Source organism: Oscarella lobularis, chromosome 8 (genome assembly GCF_947507565.1).
Source record: "Oscarella lobularis chromosome 8, ooOscLobu1.1, whole genome shotgun sequence".
In the NCBI taxonomy this organism is placed as follows: domain Eukaryota; kingdom Metazoa; phylum Porifera; class Homoscleromorpha; order Homosclerophorida; family Oscarellidae; genus Oscarella; species Oscarella lobularis.
Genome location: NC_089182.1, coordinates 3,078,834 through 3,097,302, shown reverse-complemented (window position 1 = coordinate 3,097,302; position 18,469 = coordinate 3,078,834). Strand labels below are relative to the sequence as shown.

The following is an 18,469-nucleotide window of genomic DNA, read 5'->3' as shown; positions in this document are numbered from 1 at the left end:
GTCTGCGACTGCGCGTCATGCGAAAAGGCTTCACGAGCCGTCGTCTGCTCTGCGGCATGATCGCCGACGCGCGCAACGTGCTCGTCGTGCACAAGTCGACACGCTACGAGTACGATCGGAGCCAATACAGCGCGACGCTCAGCGAAATCGAGTTCGAGAATGCCGTGAGTGGAACTGTTCGTTCGATAGAGGATTTGGCTACTTTCGCTTTATCAGTTGAGGTCGAGAGGCTCGAATTACGCTGAGATACGTCGCCGACACGAAGCTCATCGACAGACTCTGGGCGAAATAATCGACTTTTTCGAGTGCGTGAGCAAATAAGCTACGCATCTGCTTGCAAGCTAAAAAAGAGTCTCATCTCCTTGCAGTTGTCGTCGATTGAATACGCGAATAAGGCAGCAGCATAACTACAGAGGGGACGATGTTCGATGGGCTGATGTCGTTGTTTCTGCTGGAGGTAAGTCGTACGACGTACTGCACACACGTAAGCGGATCACTGGATTTAATTAATTAATTAATTAATTAATTAATTAATTAATTAAGATAAATCGATTAAAAATGAGGAAGCACGTGCTTAGGTGACGGTACGATGCTATTGACCGCCGCAAAAATACCGAACAAAAGAAAACCTCTTATTGGCATTAATACCGATCCTCAGAGGTGCAGAAAAACGATCAGGAATTATCCAGACTAGACATCTCCCTTTTGATTTTCAGATCTCAAGGTCAACTGTGCATGGTGCGAAAAGAAGGCGTTAACGTTCAAGACGATTTGACTGCAGTATTTGAAGATCGCTTTAGGTAAAATAATACGTAGCGTCTTTGGCGGTGTATCTGATTAGTCAATTGCACAGGTGGAAACTTCGGCAGAGAATTCGAGTTGACGTCACTGATATTGGTGCAAGCATAGGACGAAACAAGCAACCCTTCGTTTTGGCGTTGAATGAGGTTTTCCTTGGAGAGTCGGATCCTTCACAGTAGATTTTTGTTTACTGAGAAAGGATCGCTCCACTGTTATTATTATTTATAGAACGTCTTATCTTGAAGTGGTCATCAATGGCGGAGATAGAAGAAAACAGAAGAGCTCTGGCATGGTTGTCTGTACAGGATCAGGATCAACTGCTTGGTTAGAAGCACGATCCTTTTTTTCTACTTAGACAATACACGTGCTTAGGGCATACAATATTGGCCGCGTGACGGACAGTCAAGTTCAAAAAGTTCTCGAAGCAGGTGATTGATTTAGAAAGTGTTTGCTGCCGCCCTCAATCGCTAAGTTGTCTAGCTGGTGTTCAGAATCTTTCGTCTCAGTTTGTCCAGGAAGGTACGAGAGGAGTATTCGCACTACTAGGAAAACAGTGTTTTTTCTGTAGTGTGTGAAAAGCACAATAGATCGCTTGTATATGATCCCAGTGAAATGAGGATGGCATTTGCCGTGAGAGATTGCATAGCAAAAGGTGGAGTACATTTCTTGCAGCCTGCAAATGACTCTAGTAGTGCCTATAGGGATATTTGGCTTGAAAGAGCCGTATGGAATTGCTGAAAGGTAAGACATAAAGAGAAAACCTCAGCACGTGGCATCTATGCTTTGTAGAATTCAAGTTCGTTCGAGGTGCAAAGATGCTCGCTTAGTAGTCGACGCCGGATGGTCATGTCCTTTTAACGACGGAGCATCGGCTACGCTTGAAATGAACGAAAAAGATGCTCTACTAACCGTAGAATTAATCTAATATTTTTTTAATAATTTGGTGGAATGTATTTATTGTCAGCGCGCACGTTACCTCGCTCATGGAACCTTCGATTCCAGACCTTCTCGCGTCTGCCAGCTCCCTGGCAAGTCAAGCGGTAATTGCCGATCAAAGGGAAGACGCATACGACGCCTCTCAACTGTACCTGGAGGCGTACAAGTGCCTTCAGCGCGTCCTCGCCGCGAATCGCGACTACGAAGCGGAATACGCACGCACCGCCCATTCGTACCTGACGAGAGCCCAAGAACTGCGCGCAATCGTCGCCGATCGTCGATCAAGTACGGACGGAAAGACTCGCGTCCTTCGTTTCGCGATCCACTCGCTTTTTGATTAGATCGTCGCTCGGAGTCGGTCTCTCGTCAAGACGTAAGGACCCTTAGTCTTTTTCTAAGATATCTAAGAAGCGTGAGCTTTTAATATACCCGTTCTTGGCTCTGCTATAATCCCGCTGACTTGTTTATGGGGACCAAACGATATTTCTTATATTGACATTTGCAGGGAATAGAGCAGCGTTGCTTGTTCATGCTGCAAGATGCCATCGGCTTGGAAGAAAAAGGCCAGACGGACGAGGCGTTGGAAATGTATTTGAATGCGGCTGAAATGTGCCTTGAAGCGGTTGAGATTCCGTACTCTACTCGCAAAACCAATCTAGCATTTTTTAATTAAATAGAGAAAAACCGCCGCGAATTCAAAGAGCCAAGCTCAGCTCGCAAAATTAGCTAGAGAAGCAATGAGCAGGTTGTAGTTCGTCCGCTGCACGGGATTCTATTTTTGACGTCATCTGACGTGCTAGAGCCGAGACTTTGAAAACGAGCAAAGCCCTGGAGAATTTGAAGCTTCCCGACATTCCGAACACGCCGCTTCTGGAAGCCTCGTCGCCGCCGCCGCCGCCATCTCATCCTCCTCGTCTCTCGTCTCCTCATCCTGGTCCAAGCGTCGGTGTTTCGTCGGGGTCAGGAAGACCAGCTCACAGGGAAGGAGGACTGACTGTGGAGGAGAGGGGGGTTTTGAAGTCAGTCGGCGATTTATTGCTTAGATTATGTGCTAAACGACCTTTTCGTTGGCAGGACGACGAGTAGGATTAATGGAAAGGTTTTCCCGCCGTTTTTGGAGACAGACCTAAAAGAGCGATTCGCCTACATGGATATGTTTGAGTGAGTGAGAGAGAGTGGGAGAGTTACAGAATATGGCATTATGGCAAGAATGTTTGTGTTAGAGACCAAGACGGCAAGTTGCTTCTAGCGCCAAAACAGAAGAAGAATTTTGATAAATGGATAAGGTAAAGGCTTGAGAAAAGTACAGGGGCTCATTGTCTCCTCTAGACCCTCCGACGTATGCAGTGATCCCAAAATGATCGTCGCCATCTCAAGTGACAGCATACGACAGGTTTTCTTATCTTGACTCCGTCCTGCGAAATCGTTTTCAAAACTCTTCTTTTTATTCAGACCGTCGTATCGGATTGTTCGTTCGTCGCATCGTTGGCAATAACAGCCTCGTTTGAGAGAAAGTTCAAAAAGCAGCTTATCACAAAGTAGGACTAGGCACAACCTACATAGTTTTCCGAGCCAGTATTATTTTTTTTTCTCTCTCTCTTTATGCTAGGTGTCTCTATCCCCAAGACAGACACGGTCGTCCCGTTTATAATCCCAGTGGAAAGTACATGGTGAAGTTGTGGCTGAACGGCGTTCACCGAAAGGTAGGTGTGCAGAGCGCACTGGAATGCAAGAAAATGAAACTTTATTGTTTCAGATCATTGTTGACGATTTTTTGCCTTTGAACAAGTACGGCGAACTTATGTGCTCCTACTCACAAAATCCCAACGAATTCTGGGTCAGCATTCTCGAGAAAGCTTACATGAAAGTATTGTAAATGATAGTCCGTTTCTTTTCAACAACAACAGCAAATGGTTTAGGTAATGGGAGGCTATGATTTTCCTGGATCAAATTCCGTGCGTAGGAAGCGCGGTGTCGAAGAACTCTTTCGATTAAATGCCTTTTAGAATATTGATCTATATGCGCTAACTGGCTGGATACCCGAACGAGTTCGTATCAAGCTCGGAAGCAAGGACTTCAACGCAGAAACGCAATTTCGTCGAATGGAAGATGGCCTAAGAACAGGTGAAGTTACCGTGTGCAAAAAACCTTTTTCATTTTTTCCCCCTAGGCGACATTCTGATCACAGCTGCAACCGGAGAAATAAACGATGCCGATGCCGAACGAACAGGCTTAGTGTCGACCCACGCTTACGCCGTCCTGGACGTCCGACGCGTCCAAGTGAGAAAACAGTCTTTGCCTTCATTTGTTGTGCACTCTTAGCAAAAAAAAACCGTAGGACAAAATGATGATTCAGTTAAAGAATCCGTGGAGTCACTTGCGATGGAAGGTAGTTTGAGCGTTGCGCCTGGGTTACAGCACTAGCGGGGGCCCTTATTCACATTCAGGGTCGATTTTCGGAGAATGACACGCAGAGCTGGACTCCGGCGTTGCGCAAAGCCTTGAATTACGATCGAAACCGCGCTCTCGAAACGGACAACGGTATGTTTCTAGTTTCCTCTTCAAATAGTTGATGTTTGGGTTTGAGTCGTCCTTCTAAGGCGTCTTCTGGATGGACTGGGATACGCTGTGTCATTTTTACGACGTCGTCTATATGAACTGGGATCCGAAATTGTTTTCGCACAAAACATTGAGACACGCGTAAGAAGAATTAAAATATTTCCTATTGACAATCGATTGACGCTGCAGAACGTGGCCTAAGCCAACAGGAGCGGAGGCTATTAAAGACGCCTACTCACTTGGTGGGTGTCTAGCATTGAATCGACGACTCGTGTGCTCTACGTGTTTCTAGGCAAAAACCCGCAGTACAGACTTGAAGTGAAAAATGCGGATCAGCACGCTGCCGTTTGGATTCTTCTCTCAAGACACATAACAAACAGAGTAAGAGCTTAGTTGGTTGGACGGTGTGAGTGGTGCAATTGAATTCTTTAGCAAGACTTCGCTGAAAATGAAGAGTACATCACGGTCCACGTTTTTCGTCAGGACGGAAAAGTTTACTTTCTTGGTATGGTAGTTCAACTCACCAAGTCGTTTCTAAGCGAGCCTGTTTTATAAAGAAAATCCGGAGCATCAAGGAACGAAGATAAATAGTCCTCACTATTTGGTGAAGCTTAACAAGATCCCTATGGGCTTGACTCACTATACGCTGGTTGTGGCACAATTTGAAATGGTCCACACGATTCACTACACGCTTACGGTTTGACTTAATAAATTAACGGTAGTTTTCTTCCTACTTGATCAAAAAACTCAGGTGTTTTCAACGATGCCAGCGAAGTTGACGCCTATCAGTGATCCGTACAAGCATCACGACAGGGTAAGGGGGTAGCTCTAGTATTTATATATATAGACTTTGTGTGGAAAATAGGTGAAAGGGGAATGGACTAGAGAGACTGCTGGCGGCTGTCCGAATTATCCTGCGACGCACTCAAAGAATCCAAGCTTTCAAATTAACTTGCTTGGGAAGGATCCGTGCCAGCTGAGAATTGAATTGCGAGCCCCAAAGTAGCGTAATAAGCGGCGTTGTCAATAACAGTTATAAATGTATGAACGATTGTAGGGAATACTCTGTTGGATTTCAGGTGATTCCCATTCTGTCGACGCCAACTGATCCCTCAATTGGAAAAACAAGCTCTGGAGCGTACAGGTTATTTAGAGGCTAATACAGTAGGAGATAAAAGAGAAAAATTTATTTTTTCCTAGGTACGGGTATACGGTGCTTGAGAAAGGAAACGTGCCGCCGTGCATTTTCAACATAATTCCGTCGACGTTCGAACCCGGTCAGATTGGGCCCTTTTTTCTTGATATCGACTCGACCCAACGCTTTAAGCTAGCTCCACTGAATTAGGAGTATAGTGTGCACGGGTACGTTTTTGTAACGTTGTCTAGAGAGCGAAAATTATCGCACATCGAACAGAAGACGCTCATTCTGCATGCATATTCTAGGAGAAGCCGGCATTACCAGGTAACGGAGCATTAGCAGCAGCTTTAGACTCGTCTGTTTATAATTGTTCTAACCATCAACTGAATCACACACTACAGGTCAATCCATTGACTAAAACGGTGGCTAACTACGACTTCCAAGCGAACAGAAAACATGCAGATGTGGACATCAAAAAGAAAAAAAAGAGCAGATGCGCGCGTAAATTGACAGGCAACGACAGCGTGAAAGCAGACAAGCAAGCAAGCTAGACTAAACGTCATCGATTCGTTCGCCGTTCTTTCACATAATCTGCTCGGCATCCTTCTCCGGTTTCTCCGCATCTCCATTCGACTCGGCGGGGAGCTCCTTAACCATGGCCATTTCGACGTCCTCCACAACGTCGTCATCCTCGTCTTCTTCGTCATCCGGCTCGATATCATCTCTTCTTCTCCAGCGTTGCGGAAGGCACATGGTGCAGAGACGATCGATAGGCCTGAGACTGTGCATACAGAGCGGCAACCAATCCCAGTCTCGCAGCTTTTCGGGATGAATCCACTCAGGCCTCTTCCTCTGCAGGGTGTTGATAATGACAACCGCCACAACCAAAATAAATATAGGTCCGGCGACGGCAAGCAGAACGTACCAACCGGGAATCGACAGACCGAATAGCGCGACGGGAAGAAGGAAGAACGTTATAACAATATAGACGATGGAAAACCACCTGTATTTAGCCGTCGTGTTGCCCAGCTGACGGGCGAGATAAACGGGAAGGCGACGACAGTAGGGTATGGGATACCAAAGAAGAAAACCGGAAATGTTGAAGAAGAGATGACACATGGCCAATTGGAGCGCCTTGGAAAAGTCGCCCGTCGTAGCGAGCGCGGCGAGCAAACCCGTCAGCGTCGTTCCGAGGTTGGCGCCGATCGTGAGCGGCAGCATGCGCTCGAGCGAGAGCGCGCCGACGCCGACGAGCGGAGTGAGCGCCGACGTGAAAACGGACGACGACTGGATGACCATTGTCACGCCGGTGCCAAACAGAATAGCGACGTAGCCCGTGAGAAATCCGAAGGGATCGGGAAAATCGGCGTTGATTGCCTTTCGAATTGCCTTTGCCATTTGACCGCGAAGGACAGAGTGCAGCACTTTGACGATGCCGTACAGACAAGTGAAGATAATGAAGAGCGCAATGAAAAGCACGATGACGCCGACAGCGGCGTCGCTCATCGACGTGCTATCAAACATGTGATGGCACTTCTCCGTGAGTTCGGTCTCGGTCAAGACGAGCCACGATCGGTCGATCTTCGATCCCGCCGACGCCGTCGTCTCGTTGATTGTCGGATACGACGTGGCTAACTCGTCGTAGGCGTATCTCGTCACGTTTCCCACCGAAGCGCGAGAGAGGACGGTGAGAGTGCGCAGCGTTTCGTTGCCGTAGCGCGTCACGTTGGCCGCTTGGAAATACCGCTCGTATTCTCCCGTGCCGCATTGCTGTTTGAGCAGGCGTCGGCCCGTCGTGTCCTTGCCTTTTGCGATGTCGGCGATGACCTTCGTGTCGAGTAGGACGATGACGTGATTGAAGGGCCACGTTATGGCGTGGAGCAGTTGCGTCATTTTTCTTCCCTTTATGTCGAGACTGTCAACAATCGCTTTCGTCAGGTGATAGAGATAGCCGGACGCCGCTTCAAGGGGTAAGAGAATGAAAGTGGATAAGAAGTTGAACATGTCGTGAATCGTTGCGCCGGCAAAAGCGCGACGAAATTCGTCGTTGTTGTTCATGTGACCAAGAGAGACGGCCGTATTGGTGACCGACGTGCCGATGTTGGCACCCATTACCATGGGAATAGCCAGTTTGACGGTAATCACTGAAAAAAATATTATTTTAGTCTATGCAGGAAATTAGACCCCGCGGCTCCGCGCAGTTTTCTCCTAAATCAAATTTGGATACTGCGAAATGTAAGCTCTTATTCCAAATAAAAAACAACATTATCTGCTACAAAATTAATAGAACGCTGGAATAATAATTCCAGCGTTCCTTTTATGCCCCCGCGCGCTTACCTTCCGAAGATGCCATAGATATCAATATCGCCGTCACCATCGACGACGATTGAAGAAGGGCAGTCGCAAGGATGCCAATCGTCACGCCAGCAATTGGATTTGAGAGTAGTTCGCTGTTGCTCATCACCTCGCCTGCCTCTTTGCCACCAAGCAATTGGAAGGCGTTGCCGAGAGTGTGAATCGCACAGATGAAGAAGTAGACGCAGGCAAGAAGTATGACAGGCTTGAAAAACCATGAGAAGACGACGCGCAATAGTTTTCCTGTCGTGTCGAGCTCTACGGGGGAGAAGAGATCCGTGAGCAAACACGTGCCGCGCCCCCGCGCAAAAGTATGGACTCGACGATTTCGCAATCGTACATGTCTATGTTACAACTACACGCGCAGCGCGGGAACATTCTCGCGAACAGTACTAAGGACACCAAACCAAACGGGATCTGTTTTTTGTCACGTTTTCGAAGTGTCATTGAATCACGCGTGCAGCGTCTGGTCTGCGCTCCCTCTCGGAATTTTCGAGGAAATTTACCGTTCCATTTTTTGCTGTTGTCCTCGTACTCAACGTTCTCAATATTCCAAAATTCGTCGTCGTCGTCGGATTTCTTGCCCTTCTTTCGCCTTGCCTAAGACAGGGAGAAAATTTATGGAAATTGATGGAAATTCCATGTCCAAGTCATTCCTCGGTGATACCTTTTGAACCTCTTGAGCTTTGTTTGAAGTCATGGTCTCGTGGCACTAGTACACTATGACTTCGCGCAGCTGACCGTCTCTCGCGAAGTCTGATCTACGACAAGGTAGGATCCGGATTTTAAAGATGTTGTGGGCAAGATCCGCCTATAGTGGGCGGGCAAAACAGAAAGGTAATGCATGCCTTAAAAACATTTTTACAAATTCAGTCTTTAGAAAAATTGTTTCTGGTTGATCGTTCAAGCCGAATGTCACTAGCATGCGCCAGAGCTACTCTTGTGGTTCTCGTGGATCTCTCAGTAGGCTGTGCGGGTGGGGTCAAGACAATTTTCACCTCCCGGCTTCCAAGTAAACTTGCCTGTGACTGGTTATAGTACCTACCTCCTCCCTGGTCACTGTGGTCAACCGCAAAACGACTCTCTGTCATTTAGCCGTCTTGAATAGCGCGCAGTCGCAGACCTGATTTGCCATAGGCTAAGCTTCTTGGACGACGTTGATGCGTTCAGCGTTGATCGTCCTATGAACGTGAACAACGTTGACCATGCAGCTACATCCTTTTTCAAACGCCTTTAAAACGAGTAGGTGCTGGGTTCCTCCTTCTACTGTATGGAATGTGTTTCAGAAAGCGATAAGAATTAGAGGACGCCGTCACTTCGTCTCGTGGGCTATTATTAGAACGCACTAAAGGGTGCATTGTTTCTCTTGAAAAGTGGACGGTTAGAGTGGACCTCGGCGGAAAGTAAGCTATTGTCTAGTCTTAGGAGGCGCCGTGAAAGTTTAATTAGACGTCTTATTATTCAGCTCAAAACAAAACAAAACAAAACAGACCCCAAAAGAAAAACGAAACAGAAATTAAACTTGAGCGATTTCCAAAACTGTGCACAAACAAAAAACACGAAAAGAGAAGAAAAAAAAAACGAATAATTGAACAAGACACAGTTTTGGACATGACCGATTAAGATTCAGCGTCCCCCTTCAGCGCACTGGTACGAACTCACGAGCAACGTTGAGCTCCCGCGGGCGAGTTCACTGATTCGCGTGCGACAAGACTCAAACGTGAAGTAAGTCATTGCTATTCAAACCTTTCTTCTCGCTGACATCACCACCATTCAGGTCGCCGTTCAGAGCGATCACTCTTCGCATTTCCAGTTTCTCGTCGCTTGCCTCCGAGTCCTCCGGCACTTTCTTGCATCGTTTCGGAACGCAGACGCGAAAGGCTCGATCCATGGGCTCGAGACTGTGCATCCACACCGGTAAAAAATCCCAATTTCGCAGCTTTTCGGGATGAATCCAACGCGGCTTTTTTCGTTGCAGCACGTTGATGACGACGACGGTAACGAAGAGAATAAACACGGGTCCGGCAACGGCGAGCAAAACGTACCAGCCGGCCAACGACAAACCGAACAGCGCCGCGGGAATGAGAAAGAAAACGAGGACGAGATAGAAGACAGCGAACCACTTGTAATCGGCCGTCGTGTCGCCGAGAAGACGAGCGAGATAGAGGGGAACGCGACGAAGATGCGGTATGGGATACCAGATGAGAATACCGGAGATATTGAAAAAGAAATGACACAGGGCCAATTGGAGCGCGTCGGCGAAATCGCCCGAAGCGGCGAGCGCGGCGAGCAAGCCCGTCACGGTCGTGCCGATATTTGCGCCGAGCGTGAGCGGATACGTGCGCTCGATCGTCACGACGCCCACGCCGACGAGCGGCGTCAGCGCCGACGTGAAAATCGACGACGATTGGACGAGTATCGTCATGCCGGTGCCGACGAGAATGGCGACGTAGCCGGTGAGAAAACCGAACGGTTTGGGAAAATTCGCATTGATCGTTTTCTTGATGACGTAGGCGAGACGACCGCGAAGCAGCGAGTGAAGCAGCTTCACTATAGCGTAGAGACAAACGCACAAAATCACGAGAGCGACGAAGAGAAGTACGACGCCGACGGCGGTGTCGCTCAGCGACGAATTCTCGAAAATGTAACCGCACTTTCCCTTGATTTCGCTCTCGGTCAAAACGAGCCACGATCGATCGACGATCGATCCTTCGACGGCGTTCGTCTCGTTGATCATTCGATACGGAAGCGATTCGTTATAGGCGACTCGCGTTGCGTTCGGTTCGAGATGACGGCGCGATAGAACGGTGAGCGTTTGCGCCGTTTCGTTGCCGCCCTGCGTCACGTTGGCCACTTCGAAGAAACTCTCAAATATGCCCGCGCCGCAGTTCTTTTTGAGCAGGCTCTTCGTCGTCGCCTCGTTCTTCGCAATGCTGATAATGACCTTTTTGTCGAGTTGGACGATTTTCTTGGTAAAGGGATTCGTTATGACTTTGAGGAGGTCTTGCTTGCTTCCTCTAGACAAGTTGAAACTGCGTACGATTGCCTTGGACATGTGGTAAAGATAGCGGCTGGCGACTTCGAGAGGAAGAAGAACGAGAACGGAGAGAAAATTGAACATGTCGTGAATCGTTGCCCCGGCGAAAGCGCGACGAAATTCGTCTCGGTCTTTCATGTGACCGAGCGAGACGATCGTGTTGGTGACCGACGTTCCAATGTTGGCGCCCATCACCATGGGAATGGCTATCTGAACGCTAATAACTGAAAAGAATACGGTGTGACGTTAATTTGAATTTAGACACGTGACCGCTTTGATTTCTGTCTTACTTCCGGCAGATACCATTGATACCAATATCGACGTTGTCGTTGACGACGATTGGAGCAGGACCGTTGCTAGGATACCGATCATGAGTCCGGCGATGGGATTTGAGAGAACGTCGTTGTTGCTCAGCGCTCGCCCCGCCTCTTTGCCGCCGAGCAATTGGAAAGCGGAGCCGAGAAAGCTGAGAGCGCAGACGAACATGTACAGGAAACCGATGAGGAGAATCGGCTTGAGAATCCATGCAAAGAGCACTCGAAAGACACGCCCTTTCGTGTCGAGCTCTGTACAGAAGAAGTTAGCCTAATTAGCCTAATTGATGACATCATCGATCTGGACCACATGAACACGGACGCAGCACGTGGGGACCACGGTCGAAGAGAAACGGCGGAAAAATCGCGAAAATCGCGTAAGTCGCCCTGTTCGAGCCATCCAAACGCGATCGCGTCAATTCTAAACTATGGAGGAGAGTCACGCGCTCCATACGTGGTATCACGACTGGATCGCGTGATCGGCGAAAAAGCGGAGCGATTGGCCCGTAGAGCGGCCAATCGCCGACCGAGAACAAAATGTTGACTTACCGGACCACGGCTTGCCGGGGTTCTTGAGCTGGATTACATTCCACGGATCGTACTCGTCTTCGGCGGGTTGGTCCACCTTCGGTGAAAAATGATCGAATCATACTACAGTCAAACCGCGCGTCAGACGACTGACTTTAGACACTTCGTCTTTGTCGACGGTAGACATACAGGCAACTGACCGACTCCACGCTCGCTCAGAGTCTGACCCGAAACAGGTTTTCGTCCGTACTTTTATTAGCGTACGTGGGAGTAGTACACGCGCGACGTGCCGCTCATCACTCCTCCTATTAGGCTAACGAACCAGGGCATGCAGCTCAGTCGGAACTTACGTAAGCATGGATTATGGATCCATGACGTAAGCTCACTTCCATCAATCTCAGCACAGCATTTGCAAAGAGATATTATTGAGGCACCCCGAATGAATTTTAATGATACAAAAAAAAAGAAATTGGATATAAACGGCTATCAAATGCAGAATATGAATTCAACTAATCGCCTTGGCATTGGTCCGTCGGCAATTCCAGCAGAGGTTCTCTCAAACCCAATTTCGACTCGTCCATCAAAACGTCGCGATCGAAGGATCGAGGCAAACTAGAAGACGCCGACATGTCGGCACTTGTCCTCTCTCTTCCCGGCATATCGATAGCAGTCATCGCTCGTTTTTTGTTATATCGCACGACAATCGAACCGGTTTCACCTCGTTTCAATTGACCCGAACGACGACGTCGTCCCCGAACACAATTCCTCACGCGAACGCAGACGAAGTAGACGAAGTAGGCAAACGCGGCGACGTACGGCAAAGCGAACAACGTATCAGCAAAATAAATCGGCAAGGGCGGATTATAGGAATAGATTTGACTCGCCGAGAGAATGCAAAGTATGCCGAGTAACCCAATCTCAAAGGAATTCAACCATTTTCCCTTGTACAACTGCAATTGGCCGTGGATGGCGGAAAGAATGATGAGAACGATGAGAATCGTCGTCTGACGAAACGTTTCGCCGTTGATCGCCGCGTAGCAGTGAACGACGATGATGACGAAACGACGACCCAAATTGAATCCTTCGCCCCAGTAGTAGCGCGGCTTGAACGCCTGCTGCGTGACGTCGGTGAGCGCGTGAAAGCGCGGAAAACGACGCATGCCGAACGCGACGAATAACGGAAACGGGATGACGTAGAACGCGAGAACGGCGAGGCCGAGAACGCCGTATCGCCAATGATCGGGACCGAAGCACTTCACCGTCGCGTCCATATACCACCGATAGCCGTCGACGCCGTCGCCGAGGGGAACGCAGTGGAGAAGGAGAGTCGTCGTGTAGGCAATTCCGACGTAGGTGAGCGTGACGAGACTCCAGAAGGGACGTAGGACGTGAATTCGCGCGACGCGCGCCATTCGACGAGCGAGAAGAGCGAAGAGCACCATGAAGACGAAAACCGACGCTGGAATGATGTAGAGAAGAGCGATGCTTTGAAGCGCCGACATCGAACTGAGACACCATTTTATGGGTAAGCTGAGATTCGGCAACCAGACGAGATAGCGAATCAGCGTCTGCGTGAAGAGACCCGAATTGGGCGACGACGACAGCGTGAATCCGACTATTTGAAAATAGAAGATGAGCGGTGGTATGAATCCGTAAGTGACGTCGAAATCAATAAGGATAACGAGAAATACGACGACGAGCGTGATGGCGATCATGGAACCGAGTACGGCACCCAAACCAGGCACGCGATTGTTCACTTTAGGACAATGGGTTTCGTTTCGGCAATCGATGAAATACCAGCCAAAGGTAATCATTTGAGAACAATTGCCGCAGAGAACGCCTGATCGACCGTAGGAGCACTGACGGTCCTGTTTGCGCACGTCGAACCAACAGCCGTCGCTTTCATTGCAATGGCAATATCCCACGGGGCACCATCCCCATCCCACTTTTGATGTCATATTCTTCTGATTGGGGTCCTGACCGATCCAGTATCCTGGAAACGGCAACAGGCCCCCGGCCCAATTGCACGCGAGAATCCTTCTATGGTTGAGCCATCGGGGCAATTCGCACATGCAACCTCGCGTGCCTTTTTTGTCGTCAACGAGCGCGTGACCCATGGCGCAATTCGTCGGCATCTGCAATTGAAAACTCGTCTTGCCACCGTATTCGGTGGTGACTTCCAAGACGAGCGAATTTTCCGCACCCATCGGCCCGGCGAAGTAGATGAGCGTCCACGTTTGATCGGAGACGAAAAAAACATCGAAACGATCCGTCCACATTGCATTGATCGCCTGCGTGTAGTAACGCGAAAGATACAGACCGCCGCAACCGCGCACGAAAACGTGCTGCGCCTTTGTCGTTATCGTCAAATTGTACGCAACGCCGGAGTAGATCGTCTCGTTGCATCGCTGCGCCTGGACGGAACAACTGTCTCCCGTTCTATCTACGGAGTGGCCGCCAACGCAAAGAATAGACAAATTTTTTTCGGCGTCGTTATCTTCGTTCGATAACGCCGCCGTCAGAGTCGCGCTCACTTCGATGCCGTGCCGGGCACTAGCAAACGTCCTTGGTTGATTCGGCGAAAAGGACAGATGGGGCCACGTCGTTGCGACGTCGAGATATCCGTCGACGTCAAAGCGTCCGTCAGGCAACCAGCGACACACGTCCAAGTTGCTCGCGAAGATGGCGTCGCCCCCGTCGCCCGCCGTGTTGTTGACGAAGGCGGCGCGCGCTCGCACGACGTCGCCGGCCACGGGATAGGAACGCATGAAACAGAGCCGATTCCCAAGCAATGAGCTCACGTAGAGTAGACTCGCTGTGTCGTCGACAAAAACGGCGCCGCCCGCTCCCGTGGCATTATTTCGGTAAAAACCGATTGACGCCGAGTCATACGCTTGCAGAGCCGATCCGCTGTTGAGATACAGAGCGCCGCCCTTGGTGCCGCGATTTTCCGTGAAGTTTACGCTGGCTTCAGCGTTCAGGCGAAGCCACGCGTCGAACAGAGCAACGGCGCTATTGTTGTTGCGTTCAAACTCAACGCGACCGTCCAGGATGGCAATAGTGTTGACTAGTACAAGGGCGCTTCCCTTATAGGGCACCCACTGGCTGACGAGATAATCGCGAATATGATTAAAGCGAAACTGCGTGTCGACAATCTCGATTGGGTGTCGCTGACCGGAGACGTTGTAAACGTGGATGGCGCCGTGAACGATGGCGACGTTGCGATAGAACTGACAGCGATCGACGACGACGACGGGACCGCCGTCGTCGTCGCCGCCGTACGACACGAATAGAGCGGATCCGCGCTTAGCGCGATTCAAGTCAAAAGTGACGTCGTCGAACGAGATCGTCCCGTCGCCGCTTCCGAGAAAGACCAAGGCGACGGCACCGCCGTTTCCGTCCACTTCGACTCGGCCCTTGTCGACGGGGACCGTGTTCGCCGTGCAGTTTATAAAACGAACGTTATCCTCAAAGCGAACGGTGACTCGCGACGACGACGATTGGTCTGTTGTGAGGGAAAAAGCGCCGCCCGAGTTGGCGACGTCATTCTTGAACGTCGTGTTGGAGACGGTCGCGTTGATTTGACTCGAGCCGTTGTGTACCCACAGCTGGATGCCGGATCCATAACTATATAATTTATCGCTGATTAGATCACTGAATAGCGAATCAGCGACGTCGATGACGCTTCGCTGCGACGTGACGTTGATTTTCACTCCAGAAGAACCCGATTGAAATTTGCAACTCCGTATGCTGACGTCAGAGACGTTTACGAGGTGGAGCCCAGCGATGGGCGTGTCGACGAACGTCGAATTGACGATAGTCAACGCGACGACGTTTTGCACGTCGACGGCGCACGCGTCAAAGGTGACGTTTTCTACGCGAAATTCTCGCGAAGGACCGCCTATTGCGAGCCCGGATCGAACACCGGTGCAACGAAGACGCGTCGAGTTGCCTGATAGGCTCAGGAACTGCGAGTTTGGCAGCGTCAAGAGGCGGTCGACGACGTGCGTGCCCGAATCGAACACAAACGTCGTCCAATTGACGAACGACGACGATTTCGCCGCCGCGTCGATCGCCGCGGACATGTTCGGGCAACCACGCCCTCCTTCGGCGTCGCTCCAGCATTCTGCTCCACTGCTCGTCGATTCGATGCGATAGACGTCGCCGGCGGCCGGCAGGACGCACGCTGCGACGACGACGAACACGGCGGCTAGTTCGATCGTCATCGCGTGATCAGAAAAATGAAATGAAGATCCCGTATTAATTTTAATTTAATTTATAAAGTTTTAGTTTCTTGTCTGACGTCACTGTGTATTTTTCCGGCAGAAGGAAGCCTATCGAAAGCTCGTGCGCGCGCGCGCGCGCGTTCAGCTCCAGGTCCGGTCATGATTCTCAAGTCGCTTCTTCTCCTTCTGGCGGTTGGAACAATTGCCTCGGCAACGGGTAGGACGCGCAGCGAACCGCTTTCTAGCAGAGGACCGCCTTTTTCTTGTAGATCAAGTGGCGGCACCGACTACGCCTTCTGAGATTCGCGTGTGCGACGCAACGGAAAGTATTTGCATAGACGCTTCGTGGCACTACGTCTACGCCAACGGTCAATCCTCGATCCCTATCGCCGAATTCACTGTCTGTCGAGTCGACTCCAGCTGTCTCGACACTGATCGATGGGTGGCAATTGCCTTCTCGCGAAAACCGGACCTATATGCGGATGTCGTTGTGGGGTATCTAGCCGTAGAGAACGGAAGGGCAGTGGTCGAAAATAAGCACGTGGTCGTCGGCGAACGTCCGGTATTGGACAGTAATCAATCATCGCTTATAGACTTTGACGTCGAGCACAACGGCACCAATCGACTCTGCATGACGTTTCGTCGTTCTCCTTCCGGTTCGGGCGACTCTTTGGAGGACGTGGATTTCAGCAAGAGCGGTTCGCTGTACGTGACTCTTAGCACGGGATGTTTGAACGTGACGGAGATCGGAGAGATTCTATTCAAAGAAGAGAAACGATGGACGTTCAATACGTTGACAAGTGAACTCAACGAGTGCCAATGGCCGGCTCTGCGCGACAAGTTTATTGATGAAACCGAGCTGTGGATCAGTTTTGTGACGTCGACGAGTTTGTGTTCTCATCTGAACAGCTACGTTCGACAGCCGATGGTTAATCTGTCGGATTCTTTCATTGATCAGTGGATAGGCTTGCGCGAGAATTACTTATTTAATTTGCAACTTTATCTAGAGTGCCTGGCAACTTTAACTGATGGAATAATAGGACCAATACCTCATCTAAGCGGAACTCCAAATGAACAATGGGAAACGTTGTATTCCTTTGCCATACAGGTACCTACGCTTACTTTTTCTTCAATTTATTAACATATCTGTCTAGCTTTATAATGTCTTTTACACCTCTATTGGTGCTGAAAGACCGCTGATTGAGAGCACCAAATGCAACTGTGAAAATATAAACAGGTTTTTTTCTGCCTTGGGCATTGGTCAAGCGGCCATGAAGCAGATTTTGTGAAATAGCATTGAGCTGTTGTAGTACTGTCTTCTTGCATTTTAGATGGTACAGTGTACGTCATCGCAGTAATTTGTCAACGTATAAATGAGCTGAGTCTCTGTTAGCATAGACACGTGATAACAGGGACTTCCGGTTTACTGACGTCGAGCGTGTTCGCCGACCGAGAAAGACGCGCCTGAGAGCGAATTCGCGTTCGTCAAGATCGATCGTAAAGAGAGTTTCGGAAGCTCGATCTGGCGCTCCACTTCGAATCCGATATTTCTCTGCAGATCTAGCCCTCCCATACAGAAGCGCGCACGAACTAAAAGTACGTCTAAGACGATGAGATGGGAAGCCAAAGGTAAGAAAAAGGACGATCGCGGTGTGAGAAAACTGTAGGGGCCCCTCTTGAGGTTTGCCACATGGACGAGGCATTCATTGTCCTTCGCTCGAGCGACAGGCTTTCACTAGCTTCATCACCTCTTATGTGACTTTGCGAGGAAACCACTCATAATTTGCCACGTGAGGAGTTGCTCGAAAAACGATAAATTGACAAATTTATTCTTCAGGGAACTTCTGTCTTGTTTTATATAGGAAGTGCGCAGAAGCCGATAACAGCAGAAAACGGAGCCAGTCGCTTTATCATTCTGGTTCGGTGCCATGGCGGCAATAAAAGGCATCAAAACCGATTGGGATGGAGAGGAGAATTGCACGGCGTTTGGAACGAGCCATTTGTGGCTTCCGATTCAGGTATAGTACACTGGGGATCTGGGATGAGTTTCAGTGATAGATTTCTCTTGGGTTGTTCATCTCACATACCATACCATATGTGCTTTCCTATGTGTCAATTTGTTTTCAATTTGTTTTTGATGCTCATGTTAGTTGGAATACTGCTCAAATATAAGTCGATTTGGATGCTTACGTCTGAAAAGGATTATGCAGAAATTGGCCTCTCAAAAGTATTTTCTTCTAAAAATTAATAAATCCTAATAATGATTATCTGTTTTCCAAGGGATCCTGCGTCAAACTCCTCAATGCAAACGCAAACGCAACGCCGCCTTGAAGACACTGTTGACGGTCTATGACGTCAATGTCTCCGGTTATTTGAATGCCTGCTGCCTTTGCCCGTATGCGTCATTGGGATCCGGAAAGTAGGCGAATAATCAAGCTTCAATCAAAGAGAAGCGTTTCTTCAGGACCTCAAGAGATTAAAGAGGCTGCACCTCAGCCAGGATGATAGAGATGAAGAGAGAATAGACTATAGAGTGGACTTCTATTTTATATTTTAGTAGGTGCACAATACACTC

General features: G+C 49.3%; 6 protein-coding genes across 17 annotated transcripts; 3 read left to right on the top strand and 3 right to left on the bottom strand.

Annotated features, from left to right (window-relative positions):
• The first annotated feature begins 2 nt into the window (after window positions 1-2).
• Window positions 3-1,790, top strand: LOC136190494 (NAD kinase 2, mitochondrial-like). The gene is made up of 12 exons (XM_065978667.1): window positions 3-164; window positions 217-305; window positions 369-457; window positions 579-660; window positions 717-800; window positions 854-976; window positions 1,030-1,125; window positions 1,174-1,229; window positions 1,282-1,320; window positions 1,370-1,453; window positions 1,503-1,542; window positions 1,591-1,790. Exons 1-12 carry the CDS (start codon window positions 18-20, stop codon window positions 1,724-1,726), a joined length of 1,065 nt encoding a protein of 354 aa, XP_065834739.1. The 5' UTR covers window positions 3-17; the 3' UTR covers window positions 1,727-1,790.
• On the top strand, window positions 1,761-5,729 carry LOC136190478 (calpain-7-like). Its single transcript, XM_065978645.1, has 25 exons — window positions 1,761-2,022; window positions 2,079-2,110; window positions 2,243-2,359; window positions 2,415-2,482; window positions 2,538-2,756; window positions 2,812-2,898; window positions 2,961-3,023; window positions 3,067-3,130; window positions 3,190-3,275; window positions 3,347-3,440; window positions 3,494-3,604; window positions 3,657-3,692; window positions 3,744-3,861; window positions 3,908-4,017; window positions 4,076-4,126; window positions 4,185-4,278; window positions 4,338-4,437; window positions 4,486-4,538; window positions 4,589-4,677; window positions 4,729-4,801; window positions 4,854-4,993; window positions 5,048-5,110; window positions 5,162-5,298; window positions 5,354-5,440; window positions 5,497-5,729. Exons 1-25 carry the CDS (start codon window positions 1,785-1,787, stop codon window positions 5,639-5,641), a joined length of 2,475 nt encoding a protein of 824 aa, XP_065834717.1. The 5' UTR covers window positions 1,761-1,784; the 3' UTR covers window positions 5,642-5,729.
• A 46-nt stretch (window positions 5,730-5,775) lies between these two features.
• On the bottom strand, window positions 5,776-8,567 carry LOC136190480 (sodium-dependent phosphate transport protein 2C-like). Its single transcript, XM_065978649.1, has 4 exons — window positions 8,457-8,567; window positions 8,296-8,389; window positions 7,772-8,047; window positions 5,776-7,578 (listed from the first exon to the last, which is right to left on the bottom strand). The coding sequence occupies exons 1-4, from the start codon at window positions 8,487-8,489 to the stop codon at window positions 6,017-6,019; spliced, it is 1,965 nt and encodes a 654-aa protein (XP_065834721.1). The 5' UTR covers window positions 8,490-8,567; the 3' UTR covers window positions 5,776-6,016.
• LOC136190498 (uncharacterized) lies at window positions 7,743-17,912 on the top strand. 12 transcript variants are annotated; one of them, XM_065978671.1, is made up of 11 exons: window positions 7,743-8,449; window positions 8,506-8,626; window positions 8,670-9,192; window positions 9,255-9,514; window positions 9,567-9,706; window positions 9,768-10,245; window positions 10,303-16,111; window positions 16,164-17,002; window positions 17,049-17,391; window positions 17,453-17,523; window positions 17,576-17,912. In XM_065978671.1, exons 7-9 carry the CDS (start codon window positions 16,054-16,056, stop codon window positions 17,181-17,183), a joined length of 1,032 nt encoding a protein of 343 aa, XP_065834743.1. In that variant the 5' UTR covers window positions 7,743-8,449; window positions 8,506-8,626; window positions 8,670-9,192; window positions 9,255-9,514; window positions 9,567-9,706; window positions 9,768-10,245; window positions 10,303-16,053; the 3' UTR covers window positions 17,184-17,391; window positions 17,453-17,523; window positions 17,576-17,912. The 12 variants fall into 12 exon arrangements, with proteins under 12 accessions (XP_065834743.1, XP_065834750.1, XP_065834748.1 ...); XM_065978678.1 differs by having other exon boundaries at window positions 7,743-8,626; window positions 8,670-8,801; window positions 8,885-9,192; XM_065978676.1 differs by having other exon boundaries at window positions 7,743-8,626; window positions 8,670-9,031; window positions 9,076-9,192.
• LOC136190481 (sodium-dependent phosphate transport protein 2B-like) lies at window positions 9,226-11,925 on the bottom strand. The gene is made up of 4 exons (XM_065978650.1): window positions 11,823-11,925; window positions 11,690-11,765; window positions 11,117-11,392; window positions 9,226-11,050 (listed from the first exon to the last, which is right to left on the bottom strand). The coding sequence occupies exons 1-4, from the start codon at window positions 11,853-11,855 to the stop codon at window positions 9,504-9,506; spliced, it is 1,932 nt and encodes a 643-aa protein (XP_065834722.1). The 5' UTR covers window positions 11,856-11,925; the 3' UTR covers window positions 9,226-9,503.
• On the bottom strand, window positions 12,097-16,047 carry LOC136190470 (uncharacterized). The gene has a single exon (XM_065978628.1). The coding sequence runs from the start codon at window positions 15,892-15,894 to the stop codon at window positions 12,178-12,180; it is 3,717 nt and encodes a 1,238-aa protein (XP_065834700.1). The 5' UTR covers window positions 15,895-16,047; the 3' UTR covers window positions 12,097-12,177.
• Window positions 17,913-18,469: the final 557 nt, after the last annotated feature.

Excerpts from the sequence above, each read along its gene's own strand:
- LOC136190494 (XM_065978667.1), top strand. The coding sequence starts at position 18 with ATGCGAAAAGGCTTCACGAGCCGTCGTCTGCTCTGCGGCATGATCGCC. Across the intron at positions 977-1,029 it reads GGAGAGTCGGATCCTTCACA|AACGTCTTATCTTGAAGTGG; the intron begins GTAGATTTTTGT and ends TATTATTTATAG. Across the intron at positions 1,454-1,502 it reads GAGAGATTGCATAGCAAAAG|GGATATTTGGCTTGAAAGAG; the intron begins GTGGAGTACATT and ends TAGTGCCTATAG.
- LOC136190478 (XM_065978645.1), top strand. The coding sequence starts at position 1,785 with ATGGAACCTTCGATTCCAGACCTTCTCGCGTCTGCCAGCTCCCTGGCA. Across the intron at positions 4,279-4,337 it reads CGCTCTCGAAACGGACAACG|GCGTCTTCTGGATGGACTGG; the intron begins GTATGTTTCTAG and ends CGTCCTTCTAAG. Across the intron at positions 4,802-4,853 it reads CGGAAAAGTTTACTTTCTTG|AAAATCCGGAGCATCAAGGA; the intron begins GTATGGTAGTTC and ends TGTTTTATAAAG.
- LOC136190480 (XM_065978649.1), bottom strand. The coding sequence starts at position 8,489 with ATGACTTCAAACAAAGCTCAAGAGGTTCAAAAG. Across the intron at positions 8,390-8,456 it reads AAGCTCAAGAGGTTCAAAAG|GCAAGGCGAAAGAAGGGCAA; the intron begins GTATCACCGAGG and ends TCCCTGTCTTAG. Across the intron at positions 7,579-7,771 it reads ATCTATGGCATCTTCGGAAG|TGATTACCGTCAAACTGGCT; the intron begins GTAAGCGCGCGG and ends TATTTTTTTCAG.
- LOC136190481 (XM_065978650.1), bottom strand. The coding sequence starts at position 11,855 with ATGTCTACCGTCGACAAAGACGAAGTGTCTAAA. Across the intron at positions 11,766-11,822 it reads ACAAAGACGAAGTGTCTAAA|GTGGACCAACCCGCCGAAGA; the intron begins GTCAGTCGTCTG and ends TTTTCACCGAAG. Across the intron at positions 11,393-11,689 it reads CCCCGGCAAGCCGTGGTCCG|AGCTCGACACGAAAGGGCGT; the intron begins GTAAGTCAACAT and ends TCTTCTGTACAG.
- LOC136190470 (XM_065978628.1), bottom strand. The coding sequence starts at position 15,894 with ATGACGATCGAACTAGCCGCCGTGTTCGTCGTCGTCGCAGCGTGCGTC.
- LOC136190498 (XM_065978671.1), top strand. The coding sequence starts at position 16,054 with ATGATTCTCAAGTCGCTTCTTCTCCTTCTGGCGGTTGGAACAATTGCC. Across the intron at positions 16,112-16,163 it reads AACAATTGCCTCGGCAACGG|ATCAAGTGGCGGCACCGACT; the intron begins GTAGGACGCGCA and ends TTTTTCTTGTAG. Across the intron at positions 17,003-17,048 it reads TGTATTCCTTTGCCATACAG|CTTTATAATGTCTTTTACAC; the intron begins GTACCTACGCTT and ends ATATCTGTCTAG.